Source organism: Protopterus annectens, chromosome 2.part2 (genome assembly GCF_019279795.1).
Source record: "Protopterus annectens isolate FY-2018-M chromosome 2.part2, PAN1.0, whole genome shotgun sequence".
In the NCBI taxonomy this organism is placed as follows: Eukaryota; Metazoa; Chordata; order Ceratodontiformes; family Protopteridae; genus Protopterus; species Protopterus annectens.
In genome coordinates this window covers 1,144,342,982-1,144,357,981 of record NC_056730.1, presented here as the reverse complement: position 1 = coordinate 1,144,357,981, position 15,000 = coordinate 1,144,342,982, and the positions used below count along the sequence as shown (strand labels likewise).

General features: G+C 37.3%; 1 protein-coding gene across 7 annotated transcripts in view; it reads left to right on the top strand.

The window, feature by feature from the left end:
- GDA (guanine deaminase) overlaps positions 1-15,000 on the top strand; it is a 1,032,722-nt gene that overhangs the window by 726,522 nt on the left and 291,200 nt on the right. For all 7 annotated transcript variants that reach the window (XM_044064387.1, XM_044064391.1, XM_044064386.1 and 4 more), the window contains one exon: positions 11,134-11,201. In XM_044064387.1, coding sequence (XP_043920322.1) covers positions 11,134-11,201 — 68 coding nt within the window. The remainder of the gene's footprint in view (positions 1-11,133; positions 11,202-15,000) is intronic.

The following is a 15,000-nucleotide window of genomic DNA, read 5'->3' as shown; positions in this document are numbered from 1 at the left end:
ATGTGTGTATATATATATATATATATATATATATATATATATATATATATATATATATATATATATATATATGTATATACATTAATAGGTGTGTACTAGGCTAATGGCCCTGGAGCCTTTACAAGCCTAGCCCATAGAAGTGCCCTGGCATTGTGCCACCCAATGTTAGTTCTCAGTGCCTCTGTCAAGTAAAGCAGAGCCACTGGAGTGATCCCTGGGGTAAACTTTCTATTTCCCATCCACTCATCAAGATTTTTCTTGAAGAGGGCCAGTGAGGTGCTCTGCTTGACATGTATGGGAAGTCTGTTCCAAAGCATGGGCAGTCTCTGGGTTATGAACCTGTCCCTCCAGCATGTTCTGTTGATTGTGGTAATGAGGTTGAGGTCTCTGGAGCGTGTGGTGTGGAGGGATTGGGATTTCTTTAGATGTAGCATTTCTAACAGAGCTGGGTCAGACATGGCTTTGAAAGTCAAGCAGTGATCGCCTCTTAGCAGACGATATGAGACAGAGAATACCTGGAGTTTTTTTGAGTCTGTCCATGTAGGACATGTGTTTAAGGCCTAGGATCCTCTTTATGAGGTACTTTTGTGGCCTCTCCAGCTGTTGCAGGTGTCTAGTGAGGTACATGACAAATAGGGCATTATACTCTATGAATGGCCTAATGAGGGAAGAGTAGAGAGAAATGATGACCTCTTTCTTCCAGGATGCAAACCCTTGGTAATGAGATGTGCTACATAGAAGGACTTTCTGACCCCAGTGACAATGTTGTGGTTAAAGGAGAGGTTGCTGTCAACCTGTGTCTGCAGATCTCTTATAGTGCCTTCAGTGTTCATTGGGCTCCCATCAATGTGGTAATTAGTGGGAATTTAATTTTTCCCAAAGGGGATGATGACGCACATTTTTTGGCATTAAGCTTAAGGCCATGGTTTCGACACTAGTCATTGGTCTCAGTGAGACCTTTCTCTAGGATGTCTGCATCGCTTGGGGACTTTATAATGGCTCCCAGCTTGCAGTTGTCTGTGAACTTGGTCAGTCACAGTCCCTTGTGTTGACCTGGACTTCTGAGAAGTAGATGTCAAACAGGAGAGGGCCCAGGATCAATCCCTGTGGTACTCCACTCGTGACTGGTTGGCAGTCTGACTTTGAGTCCGCTACGTTCACACTGTGGGTTCTCTCTGTGAGCCAATTTGCAACCCACCTAATGATATAGGGGTTGATGCCTAGTTTGGTGAGTTTATCAATAATTCCTGAATGAAGAATGGTATCAAAGACCTTGGCCAGATCGAGGTAGGTTGTATGAACTGCCTTACCTTCATCCACTGCTCTGGTGACTGACTCAAAGAAGTCAACCAGGTTGAGCATGCATGATCTACCTTTCAAAAAAACAAATTATATGGGATCTAGAGTTTGGATATTCCCTATATCCCTGTTAATGAGGTCCATGATGGTGCACTCCATAGCCTTACAGATCAGACTCGTCAGGCTAATGGGACAATAATATTCAGGGTCTGTAGTCACTCCTCCTTTATGGAAAGGGATGACTGTAGCAATGTGCCATTCGGTAGGGACAAAGTCTGAGGTGAGGCTGTGAGTGAACAGGGCACACAGATGTGGTGCCAGTTCACTTTATAATTCATGTAGAACACAGCCAGAGATATTGTTGGGTCCCATGGAAGCTGCATTCTTGGCCTTGGATAATGCAGCTTTAACCTGTGCTGCAGTAATGTTGGGTGCCTGGCATTCTTCCAGTATTGAGATTGGTCCTTTGGGGGGGAGAGAGGGGTAAAGTTGGCACTGAATCTGTTTTTTTTTCTTTTTTCACTGATGAAGGCTTGACATTAGAGCCAAAACCAGTTTGGATTGTGGACTGTAGACTTTCTGCCTTTTTATGTGCTTTATGGCATAATAAAGAGATATATATTTTGTTAGTACACCACTGTCTGCTGGTCAGTGTTTTTTTCAGTATAGGAGGTACCATTGTGCAGTAACTTAGAGCAAATCTGGGTATTGCTGTGAAGATTCTTGATATAACAATAGAAGGCTTTGTGACTGTTTTCAGTGTCTGCCGCAATTCTGCCATCATAGCTGGCTTTGGAGGTTTTGATGAGGGATTTCAACTTTTTGTTGAAGCTAATAAGCAAATTTTTTCAGTCTTGGGACCTCACCTTTTTCTGCAACAGTTTCTTCCTTCTGTTGTAGAGTTTATTAATGCCAGGGGACCACCAGATTGGCTTCCTTTTTTTTTGGACGAGAGCATCTTGGTTCTGTTGGGTATGGCTAGTTCCATGCATTTATGTATGTATTCGTACAGTGCATTGATGTATGATTCAGCAGTCATGCATCTATTTTCCATTGGCATGGGTGCCGTGAAGTTAGCCATCTCTGTTTTTAGGAGTCTAAAGTCAGCTTTGGTGAAGTTTTTCATTGTGAATACCTTTGCGGGGGTGTGTGGGTGAGATGTGGATTTCCATGGTGATTAGTTTGTGGTCAGATCTAAGTAGGGAGGAATTGACAATTAGTGTAGAGCAATGGTTGCCGATGTTAGTAATAACCAGGTCAAGGATGTTGCTTCCTCTAGTGGGGGTAAGAATGAGCTGGTCCAGGGCATTGGAACTGATGAATTCCAGGAAGTATTGGGCCAGTGCATTGGTGCATGAGTAGTTTTCCCAGTTGATGCAGGGGTAGTTGAGGTTACCTAGTATGAGAGTGCTGGGTTGGATCTTAATAGTTTCCAGGGTGCCTAGGAAAGTGGAGTGAGTCTTGGGACATGGTTGGGGACCTATAGCAGACTGTGACCTGAATCACCATCTTAGCCAATGTTGGTTGTACCTGGAGTATCTTAGATGTGTTATGCTGGACTACTAGTCTGAAGGTGTGCATATCCTTTATGAATATGGAGACACCACCACCTTTGGAGCTTCGGTCCATGTTCTTGGACAAAAGGTGTGGAATGAGTTATGGTCTGATAGCACAGGGGTGCTTTCTGCTGCTTTAAACCAGGTCTCCATTACAGCACAAATGCTGATGTTCTCCATTTTGAGGAGTGCTTCGAGCAAGTGAATCTTGAGATTTAGACTTCTAGCATTGATCAGCATGACCCTCAGATTGCATACACACACACACACACACACACACACATATATATATATATATATATATATATATATATATATATATATATATATCATTAATTTGAAAAACAAATTGTTTGAAACTTAACTGTTTAGGTTGACAGTGGTTCAAACATTTTAGATCATCCATAATATAAGCAATCACATTTGTTTAGAGAGGTTTTTCTTTAGAGTTTTTTAATAACTGTTCGTCTTTGGTTTTTACCCCCTAAACAAAAAAGAAATCATGTCTTTGTGTTACAAAACAAACCTTCTACATAGTAAAAATTTACCTGTTGGCACCAGGATCATTATTCACCTTATAAATCTGAAAACTTTCCACAGTGTGAACAAGCCCAGTGAACCAAAACTACTAATCCAACAAACAGGGCTCAACAGTGTGGACAACCAGCAAATTATAAAACAGAGATTCATTAATCTCAGTCCAAAAATGATCTGAAGAGTTCCACAAACACACAAAAAAAAAAAACTTTTATTAAAATCACAAAAAGGTCAAGCACTTTTGTCCTTGAAATACCAGGACTTCTTCAGATTATTAATACAAAATGAATGCATGTTTAAATACATTTCAATAACGCCTAATGAGATCATGTGATACCTATTAAATTAATTAAAAGTTACAAAAAATTTCGTCTTTAATAAAGAAACTCTGAAGTTCAATGTTAAAAAAATATGTTAAAATATTACAAAAGAATAAAAATATATAAAAAGTCAAAATATAAATACATATTAAAATGTAAAAGAGGATGGTAACCTTAACAGGTTGCACACAATTCACACTAAGCAATGTCTAACATCACATTTCAAATCTAGCCACTATAAATCCTATGGTTTAGTTTTCAAAATAGGTAAAATAGAAATCTGTTCAGTTAAGCCTTGTGACATTTGCTGGTTGTCCACACCCTATAAATTTATTTGATGCCTTATTATATATACCCTTATATCCAGTTGCAGAATCTGAGTTGATGTAGGTAGCTATGTTGCAGTCTGTTACAGCTGTATTAGACTTGTAAATGTTCAGATAACCCTAGCGCTTTTGGTAAAGACCATCTTCACCCAAGGGTTCAGTTTCAGCTAACAGCTTTCATCTTCATTTAGAGCCTTAATAACCTGTTTTTTCTTCTTGTTTCCTTGTTCAGCCATCTCATCTACATATGTATCCTCTTTTTTCTGAGCACGTGCCTATATAAGCTCCACAAGTAAAACTGATATTGTGTATTGAAGTGTATGATTTGCATACATACATTCATACATATATATTTACAAATATTTCAAGCATGGGCAATAATGCCCTTCTAGCCTGCCAATATATCAAAACGCTCATCCCAAGGTATTCTTAAAACAAAACTTTCAACACTTTCTAACTACGTACAAGTATCTTAATGATGCTAGACCAGGCAAATGATCAGATGGAGGCTCACTGATTTTGTACCTGAGCCGAGCCAGAAATTGGTCAGTCTTTATCAGTGTACTGCCTTGGTAAAGAAATATAAATAAATAAATATAATTCAATAGTTTATTCCAGATATCTGCTACACTGACAGAGAACAATTAGCATATCTCTCATTCCTATAACATTTCCTATACAGGTTGTCTTTGGCTTCTATTACTCTGTATTAACCCCAAGCATCCCAGAGGTAATTTCTCTAAATGAGCTATATACTTGAATAAGGTATCCTCTTAAATATCTGTACGAAATACTGCACAAATTCAGATATTTTAATCTTTCATAACAACTTAAAGTTTCACATCCATGGATGCCCTTTATATATTTCCATTGCACTCCTTCCAATTTACTTATGCAAGTTTTCTTATTTCTGTTGGTTTCCTGTGTTCATCACAATGGAATCTTGTGTCTTCTAAGTTTAAATGTGGGTTTGGCCAAAATGGCAGAGTATTTTCCTTGGGAATAAATGGTCCTGAGATTGATACTTAGATGGCTTAATTTAAATGTAGTAGTTAGCATAGAGAACTAAGGCTTTCAGGTGGTAACGAGATACTTCCTGTGGTGACAAGGTTTGAGTCCCTTGGGTTTCTTTTGCCCATTGTGTGATCCTGAGCAAGTTATCTTAACCAGATACTGCTTTGGGGCAATTGGGAATTTGGACTAGGTTCCTTAATGGTCTCATAGACTTCATGCATAGTAATTACCTATGGACCTATATTACTATTCCATACTCTAGTTTGGGTCTAATATAGCTTATAAACAATTATTTCAACATTTCTAATTTCCTAGACTTTATAAATATTTTTATATAGCCCAGAGTTTTATAACTGTCACTAACTGATCTATTGATATTATCAGAAATAAACTATACATACCCAAATCCTTAACTGAACCCACAGTTTTAATCACTGTGTACTGCATTGTGTCCTCACTGTAACCTAGAATTTCACCTGTCCAAATGCTGTATGATACTTGCAATGACCTGTTTCTTAGCCATGCTGCTATCCATCTTATCGAGATTACATTAATACCTAGTTGTTTTAAGTTATTGATCAGTGTGCAGTGTATGACACTATCAAAGGCTGAAGACAAGACTACATAAATTATATCACAACACACTTTTTCACTTATTGCTGTGATTATAAGACATTATGTCACAGGTAATTATATACCTATTTTCAACATATACATGCTGATATATGGTTTCAGGCCCCAACCTTCCCAGTAAAAATTTATACAAAACTAGCATCCTCCATTATTTTTACACAACAAGAAAGTAGACTTGTGAGTCTATATGATTCTGGGTTTGTCTTATTGCCATTTTCCTTAAAAGTGGTTTTAATAAGTGCATGCACCACTCTAGAGCAATCTCTCCATGCTTACATAGCCTAGTAAATACCAGATGCAATGGTACTGTAAGTTTATAATGAAGTGTTCTTAGGTCATTATTACTAATTCTTTATGCTGCCTGTTCTTTGTTTGAGTCCACATTGCATAGTACTTTTAAGCATAATCTAATTTAGTTTCAGTATCTGAAGTTACCTGCATGTTTGTTGATTTATATGTCTTTACTCCTACATCTTGTATATCTATACAATGATTTCCTATTATGCTCAATATCTTTTCCTTGTCTTGTTTCACACTATGTTTAATTTGTCTGTCCAGCTTATTTATTTCAGTTGTCAAATGTATAATTTAACCTTGTTTCCATTTCCTATATTTATTAGGTATAGTAAATAGTTTCTTCTATCAGTAACTCCAGCCTGCTAGATGAGAACTTATGTACTGTTCTTAATTTCATCTATTATTTCAGTTTTTCTCTACTTTATCTGATGAGTTAAATTTTCACCATGAACATTGCTTTGCCTCCCAGCTTCCTATTTCTGTACAAACTGGACCACATCATCTTGATTTTGTTTTAAGGAGTGACTTATTATAACTACTCCACTGTGATGGGCTCAAAACTTTTGACAATCCTCAAATTTGTTCTCATTCTTGATAAGTTGTGCTTTTAACATTTAAACATCTTCCAAGTTCATAAGTTGGTACTAGGCTATCAGCCCTAGGGCCTATACAAGCCTAGCCATAACAATTCCCTGGCTATTTCTTCCCACACTATTTACTTATATTTTGTGATTCACATTTAGCTTGTAGACTCTAGCACTTGGTTGTCATATTAAAGACAATGTTGTTAATTGTTTGCAGATGCAGTAACAACTCATCTTTATTACTCTCTGAGCATGAAACACCAACTTAGTTCTAAACCAAACTTCACTTTTTTCTTGATGACTCCAGCACGTCAATTCAATTATATTGTCTTTGAATCTTTGCATCATTCTGGGTGTTGACAAAATATCACTCATGACTAGTGTCTTTCCTCCCTCAGACACATGCATAGCAAGCTCAGTCATACCCTTCTGCATGTCCCTCTGAGTTAAGTGCTCAGAGTCCTTGTTATGTTTTAGACCCTGGCTCCAGAAAGACAGTTGTCACCCTGTTCTTATCTTATCTGTTAAAACACATCTTTTTCATACAAAGCTTGCAAATGCCTTTAGGTTTGCAATCTGTTTTCTTTCTGGTGTAGAGTAATAACTCTGTTAATAGGTCACACTTGCCCACATCTTCAATAACATATAAAAATAAATAATATATGTTTTAGTAGCATAGCTAGGTTAGGGTTAGAGGGCAACTGGTCCAACAGGAGAGTGTTGGGAGATGTGATCAGTTGACTCCAATCTCTCTTTAATACAATACCGGCTTTTAAAAGCCGGTGCTGCATTTGCAGTTAAACCTGATCACTATAGAGCTCTGTGTGTGGTCTAAACTAGCAACTGCTTGCTACATTGTAGCATGCAGTTTGCTGCAGCTTAAAAGTAAAAAAAAAAAAAAAAAATATATATATATATATATATATATATGTGCATGTGTGTGTGTGTGTGTATACATAAATATTATATATATATATATATATATATATATATATATATATATATATATATATATATATATATATTTAACTAAAACCTGAGTGCTGTAGCAGTTTGCTTCAGTTTAAAATGAAGAAATGATTTTTTAAACTAAAACATGAGCATGCTGTACCACTCTGTACAGGCATGGTATAAAATGTAACAAGTTTTTCACCAGTTTAAAAAAGATAATTTTTTTTAACTGAAACATGAACACTGTAGCACTCTGTACAAGCAGGGTATAAACTGTAGCAACTGTTTGTTACAGTTTTAAAAATAGATTTTTTAAACTTAAACATGAGTATTCCATGTAGACAGGGTATAAACTGTAAAAAACTGTTTGTTACAATTTAAAAGAAGAAAAATATTTTTTAATTACATATGATGAAGGAAGGTTGGAGCCAGATACAGAAATGGGATCTGAATGGCTGGGGCAGGTTGGGGGGGGGGGGCATGTTGTGCATCTGGCCACCTGGTTGACATGCCAGTAGATAAAATAACACAGCCTCTTCGCGGTCTGTTAGGCAAAAAGAACACATCTATAATAGTCCATTTTCTTACTCAAAACAATTCTTATAGTTCCACAATTCAGAAGAAGTTAAAACATAAAACAGTGTCACTGTTTGATGTCTTCAGCCAACTAACAGCAGGAGCATAAGCAGTCTTTGACCTTCCTGGTTAAGGCAGTTTCCAAAATGGAACTCTGAATTTATCAATGGAATTTTCACTTTAGCACTGAAGTCACAGTAACATGAATATAAACTTCCCTTCTTCAGATTAACAAGAGCATCCTTCCTCTTACAAATTCTCTTGCATATCTCTCAACTTCTTAGAGCAAGAAATCTGGACAAAGCCACAGATAATGGGGGGCAAAGGCCTAAAAATATTGACAAATTTTAAATATTGCTCTTACGAACTTAGAAAGTTGTTGGAATAAAAGGTTTTGCATTAACATGAATTTTCTGAATGATATGGTCTGAAAATCAAATGTCTGCCATTATTTTCTGACTTCAGTTCTCAATGATTTCCCAGTGATTTGCCAGAAAACTACAATTTTATGAAAAAAAAATGGGCCAAAAATATGAGTCAAAAATCTGGACAGCTGAAAAGTATGTTCTCTTGTAAAGACTCAGAAACTCTCAGTTTCCAAATTTCCCTAGGCAGGAACACAAGTCTCCTAATTTCAAAGTTCCACTACTGGAGAAACACATTCTCCTTAGACAGGGTTTTTTTTCAGCTGGTAAACTATAGTCTCTGAGTTTTTTGGAATCAGAGTTCTCTAAAACAAATCACAGCAAGGACACACTTCTAGTGTTTTCAACATAACTATCCATTGCTGGTCTAAACATTACCTCATTACCACAATCAACAGAACGTGCTGGAGGGACAGGTTCATAACCCACAGACTGCCCATGCTCTGGAATAGACTTCCCATACATGTCAAGCAGAGCACCTCACTGTCCCTCTTCAAGAGAAATCTTGATGAGTAGATGGGAAATAGAAAGTTCACCCTGGCGATAACTCCAGTGGCTCTACTTGATAGAGGCACTGGGAAATAACATTGAGCGGCACAATGCCAGGGCAGTTCTATGGGCTAGGCTTGTAAAGGCTCCAAGGCCATTAACCTAGTACACACCTATTTGTTCCTTGAGGCATGTGAGTCATGCATACTAACAGGCAGAAACCTCTTTACACCTTATGTACCCGGATTGTGAACTTCTACTGTTTCTTCATTGAATTACCAGCAATGTTTTACTCTAGAGATTACGATGCAGGATTTCTGGCTTTTTCACCTACAGAATCCATCTGACAGAACACCCTACCAGTTCTTCATCTCATTTCATTTCAGAAGGGAAAACCCTCTACTCATTAAACTTTATCCAATGTATCTGCTTCCTGCTCCTACCAACCTTTTACTCCAGTCAGAATTATCAACTGACCTTATTATATAATGATATGATTTACATTTTGATCATACCTCCATCACTGACTTGTTTTTTTACTTTGAGTCAGTTTTATAATCCTGTGTTTTGTTTTATAATTCCTTGACTTACTTGTCTTCACGTATGCTGCATGTTATTCTATAATGCAGCAAGCTTAATACTTTTATGATACTGTATCTTCTTCTATCCTATAGCTAGTGTTTCCAATATATTATTAGCTCAGCACTTGATTTAACAACTTAATGATCTGATACTGTTAATCTGACATGTTGCAGTCATAGTTAACAGATAACCATTCAATAGATTAAGACATAGGTTGCCAAAACAAAGTTCTCCAGTGTCACAGATTAGTATTCTGCACTAATATTGAGAAGTGTCCTTGGTGCCACATACTGGTGAAGGGTATTTATAGTTTGGGAAACTGGGGGAGCTGAGTGCCAGAATGTGGGATAAAAGCTGGAGTAAAACCTGACTGTCTCCTGTTGTTTCACTGATATGGAATGTAGCAACATTCACTTTCATTAAAATAACCTGCTAATGGTAGGCATCTAAAATAAGATTGCTTTTATTGTAAATGGACAGCAAAGCATTTTGGGGTGCAGTGGTCTCCTCACCCCCTATGCAGGGACTGGGTTGTGCTTCTTGCATCCTGGTATAATCAATTCCAAGCTTGCTGTACTTTAGGGGAAGGGTAAGTTCCTTGACTGCAGCAGTGTTGTCATATTGAGACAATTATCTCAACCACCATTTACTACTTCAACCACACACACACACACACACACACACACACACACACACACACACACACACACAGAAGCACACAAACACATACACATGTACACACATACACACACACAAACACATATACATACACACACACACACACACACACACACACACACACACACACACACACACACACACACACACACACACACACAGAAGCACACAAACACATACACATGTACACACATACACACACACAAACACATATACATACACACACACACACACACACACACACACACACACACACACACACACACACACACACACACACACACACACACACAAACACATATACACACATGTACACACATGCACACATACATAGACACACAAACAAAGACAGACACACACACACTTTCACAAATGTCCTCTGTTTTTCTTGTTTTCAAAGAGGAAATTTTAGTTTTGCTTGACTTATTGAAAGTAGTCTGCAACTGAAAAAATCACTACCATAAAGTTATGTTTGCTAGTGTAAGATTCTGTGAATTTCTCTTACAGCCTGGTAAACCACCAAATCTGCTAGGGAAAATATTTTTGATGGTCTGCTTATTAGTTAAATTTGGTTCCAGCCAGTCAAATACTGATATCAGAAAATTATTTTTTTATATTTCTGTGCTCATGTGTGCAGACACATAAGCGTGCACCCTACACACACACTCACACTAATTAAACTGTGTATATGTAGAATATTTCCACAAAACTGTTTAGTTTTACCTTAGAATTATGTGGTGCTGTAAATTCACATTGTGTTAATGCATTTAATGGCTATTTCATTTTCAAAAAATATGTATATTTTAACATAGTATTCAGGTATACAGTTCTTGAAATTGTAACAAAGACTTTGCCATTGTTTCTAGGTTGATTAGTGGAGTTTTAGATGTAAGAAATGTTTTAAACCATGGAGTGAAAATTGGCCTTGGTACAGGTACAGTGATCATTTCCTCATTTTTAATAGATCTTAATGATGATTCTTGTATTCTTATGTAAAGCAAATCCAGCTTTGAAGTGTTTGTGATATTAAGCTTGGGAGAATACAGTACTGTGGTAACAGAAATAATGTTTGTAAGTGTTCAGAAGTTTTACCATTTTGGTGATGTCAAATCTGCATTTTTGGACATATACTACAAAAAAGGTTAAACTAATCAATAGTTTCTAAGCAATATGTTTGAAGCCACAAAGTGATAGTTTTTGAGGCAAGTAACTGAAATGTCAGGTTTTGTTTGTATGCCAAGGCTCCATAGCTATAAATGCGCTAGATCATGTTCATTCTTCAATTCTGGCTGCAGTAACTGCTTGGTGCAAACATGTAGGATCCCAGGCATGATGCAAGCTACTCTCTGAACATTCATATAACTGAAAGGATAATATTAGCTCTTTTTTGGGAGTCAAATCCAAAACCTGAGGCACACTGTGCTGTTATCACATTCACTGGACCAATAAGAGCCTCTGGACAGATAGGTGTTGAGTTTTCCCTTAAGAGCTTTATCGTTTCAGCTAGGAAACCCCACAGTGTGGTGATCAAAGTCAAATTACAAACACACAGACACACATTCAGAGAAAGCCGTCTGCTTTGGTACTGTACTGACAAATCAAGACCACTTTCTAGTTATGTGACTTGCTCAGATTCACACAATAGGCAAAGGATGATAGAATGAATCAGTTCCTGTACTACTGGTTACAGCAAGTGGCTTTGTAATCACTCAGAGCCTTAATCCTCTGTGCCAACTGGCAGGCTACTTTCATTTACCTGCAAAGATAGAGGGAGGCAGTAGTCCAGGATCAATTAATTTCTAGCCCATACCCATAATAAATCCTTTATTGCACCATCTCATGCATAGAACTTTTAACTTACTGCTTAAGTATAGTTGAAAGCTGGTTGAGAGTAAGTATAGTAAAAAAAAATATTCTATTGTTGTTACTTGTTATTGTGATTGTTGTAAGTATGTTAAACCCTTTTGCAAATGCTAAGTGGAATTTGGTAGTGTAGCCAAAAGATTAGAGTATTAGCACACAAATGAACTGTTAGAGTATTAGCTCACAAATGAACTAACACAATAAAAGATAAGAAATAAAGACATCACTAAAGAATTACTTTGAGGAAGCCTTACCCCCCCAAAGGGCACTGAACACAAACAAACTGTAGACAGTAATATATGTAATAAGGTCTGACAATGCAAAGCATTATGAATAATACAAGGAGATTTTCATCAAGTAATTAGAATGGTACAACTTTATGCAGAAATGTTTTATACCAAATGACAACTTAATGCAGTGAGGAAAGGCTAAGGCATTACATCCTATTTTTGAGACATTGTGTGCCTCAGAAAAATTTGATTTCTACACAAACCAGACACTGCTCCACAGAGAATACTACAGGAAGGTGCCATGTGAACATTTGAGGAAAAAATCAAAATGTTAAATTAGTATTAAAAAAAGGACTACCATACATCCACATTCTAGAGAACTGTGTAACTATACCTGTCCTTGCAAGACAATGGAAAAAATAATGGCATATTCCTGTTAAGTAATTTATGTTAGTTAAGTCTGAAACAAAACTGTGTGGGAAAGGGTCTGCAGATGAAACTTACAAATGACACAAAGTTTTTGAGATAAAGGGTCACACATCAACATCTTGACCCTGGAAGAAGAAGCCACTTGATGCTGCAGATCTGACAGTGCTTTGGAATTTCTCTTAGAGAAAAGCAATAACATAAATCCCAATATCAGTACTTGGTTGGAAGACTGGTGTATGTATTAGGGCTCCTTGGTATGCCCAAACTAAATAGCATCACTCTTAGAACTGACCATTGCCATATCCACCTGTTACTGGACACCCAAAGGACAACACAGCCTCTGTACGCTAGCTTTTTTTTTGTATATTTTACTAGAACAGCTCTCAACTTATTTCATTCAGCTTCCTACATACTATACTGTTAAGCAGCACAAAAGACTTTTCCAGATTCCAGCTAAATGATCTTCATTGGGTTTCTATAGTCAGACTCTCTGATAAACTTGTTGTATAACTAAAAGGCAGTCAACTGATATTATTGCTTTTGTTTACCAGGAAAGTTTGACTCGGCACAGGACCCTTTATCGGAGACTGGGGGTTCTTCATTTCACATTGCTGCTCATCCTCATTGCTTTTCATGCTTAGAACTGCTGCAATACTTTAAGAATTCATTTCATCACCTATTCTAAGATAGACATGACTGATGAGTCATTGCCTGCTCAGCATAGCCATACATCATGTTCTGAAGTCCCTGGTGATGACCCCAGGATGTATGGATGCATTTAATAATCTTGCAAGCAGCTCTGCATATTGTTTAGTGTATTTGTTCATTGATGCAGGCTCTATACTTCTTGTATTCTGACCCATGCACACTTCCTGATCTCATTTCTTAAAAATCTTAATCATCATAGTTTCATATATTAGTACTGGACTAACTGCCCTTGTGGGCCATTTTAAGTCTAGCCAATTACTCCATGTGAGAATCAAACCCTGCACCTTGTGTCTGTAAGGTTAACCATTATGCCAACCTCCCAAGTACAGTCAGTTTCTATAGGTCTTCACTCAGTGCTTCTGCTTGGTTCATAATATACTCACACTTTTTACTTGGAACTTCCGGCCAATAAATGCCTGGTCTGTCCTGTTTTCTTTATGTACTTGAAATACTTAGTGAAATCTTTTTATTAATTCTTTTGATTCAAAACATAAGAACTGTGAGCAGAAAGGGTAGGGTTACAAGAGGAGCAACCAATGACAAAATAGGGTTTGTGATTTAGTAAATTGTGTTAGCACAGGTTGAAAATCTTAACAGATATTTATCTGTACTCCAGACATCCCCTAATCATCAAGCTGGCTGCTCTACTGGCTCATTTGTTGACTAAGAGGTGACAGCCCTATGCACCATTTGTTCCACTAGTGATAAGGACTGGTGGTGCTGTCATTGTCATTTTACTTTAATCTCCTAATCTCTGACATTTCTCTAAATTCACCCAGTAATCAGTGTCAGAGGGGGGATTATGGAATGGGCATGGCACGGGACTTTCACTCACTTTTATAAGTCATGTATTCTGGCAGATGTCCCTGCTTCTGGCAACAAATTCTACAACAGGTACTTCAGTCTACACTAAGGAACTCGTATGGTGTACACAGTCTCAGACATGCACCCCATGCTCCTAAGAGATGCAAGTGGGTAGAGACCGTTGCTCATCTCCCACTTCCAGTCAACTCCAAGTGCCAGAGCTGCTAGTAGAACCTACAACTTCAAGTCACCTCTATCATTCTACTCAGCTGAGTGTAATGTACTCAAATTATTTTCAGTTGTAACAAAATCAAAATAATAAAAAGTATCCCCCTTTATGGAAGGTATACAATGTACCAACTATATCATTCACTAACAAAACAGGAAATAATATTAATTAAATATAGCTCAAAAACTTGTTCAGTAACACAGCCAAATCATTTAGCATAGAAAATATTATAAGATCAAAGGCTTACAATGTGGATCTAGATTTAAGTGCCACCTACAGTAGATCCATTTGTATATTGAGCTGGTTTGTTATTTGCAGAGGAATAAATGTGCTAATGCAAGCTGGCTATAAGTTGTAAACCTGAGTAATTCTTGTGGTTATGCTTGACTGTTCTTCTGCTTGACTTTGGGCAAGCACTACTGAAATCTATGTTACAAAATGACTAGCTTCAGAAATCACTTCTTTCCTCA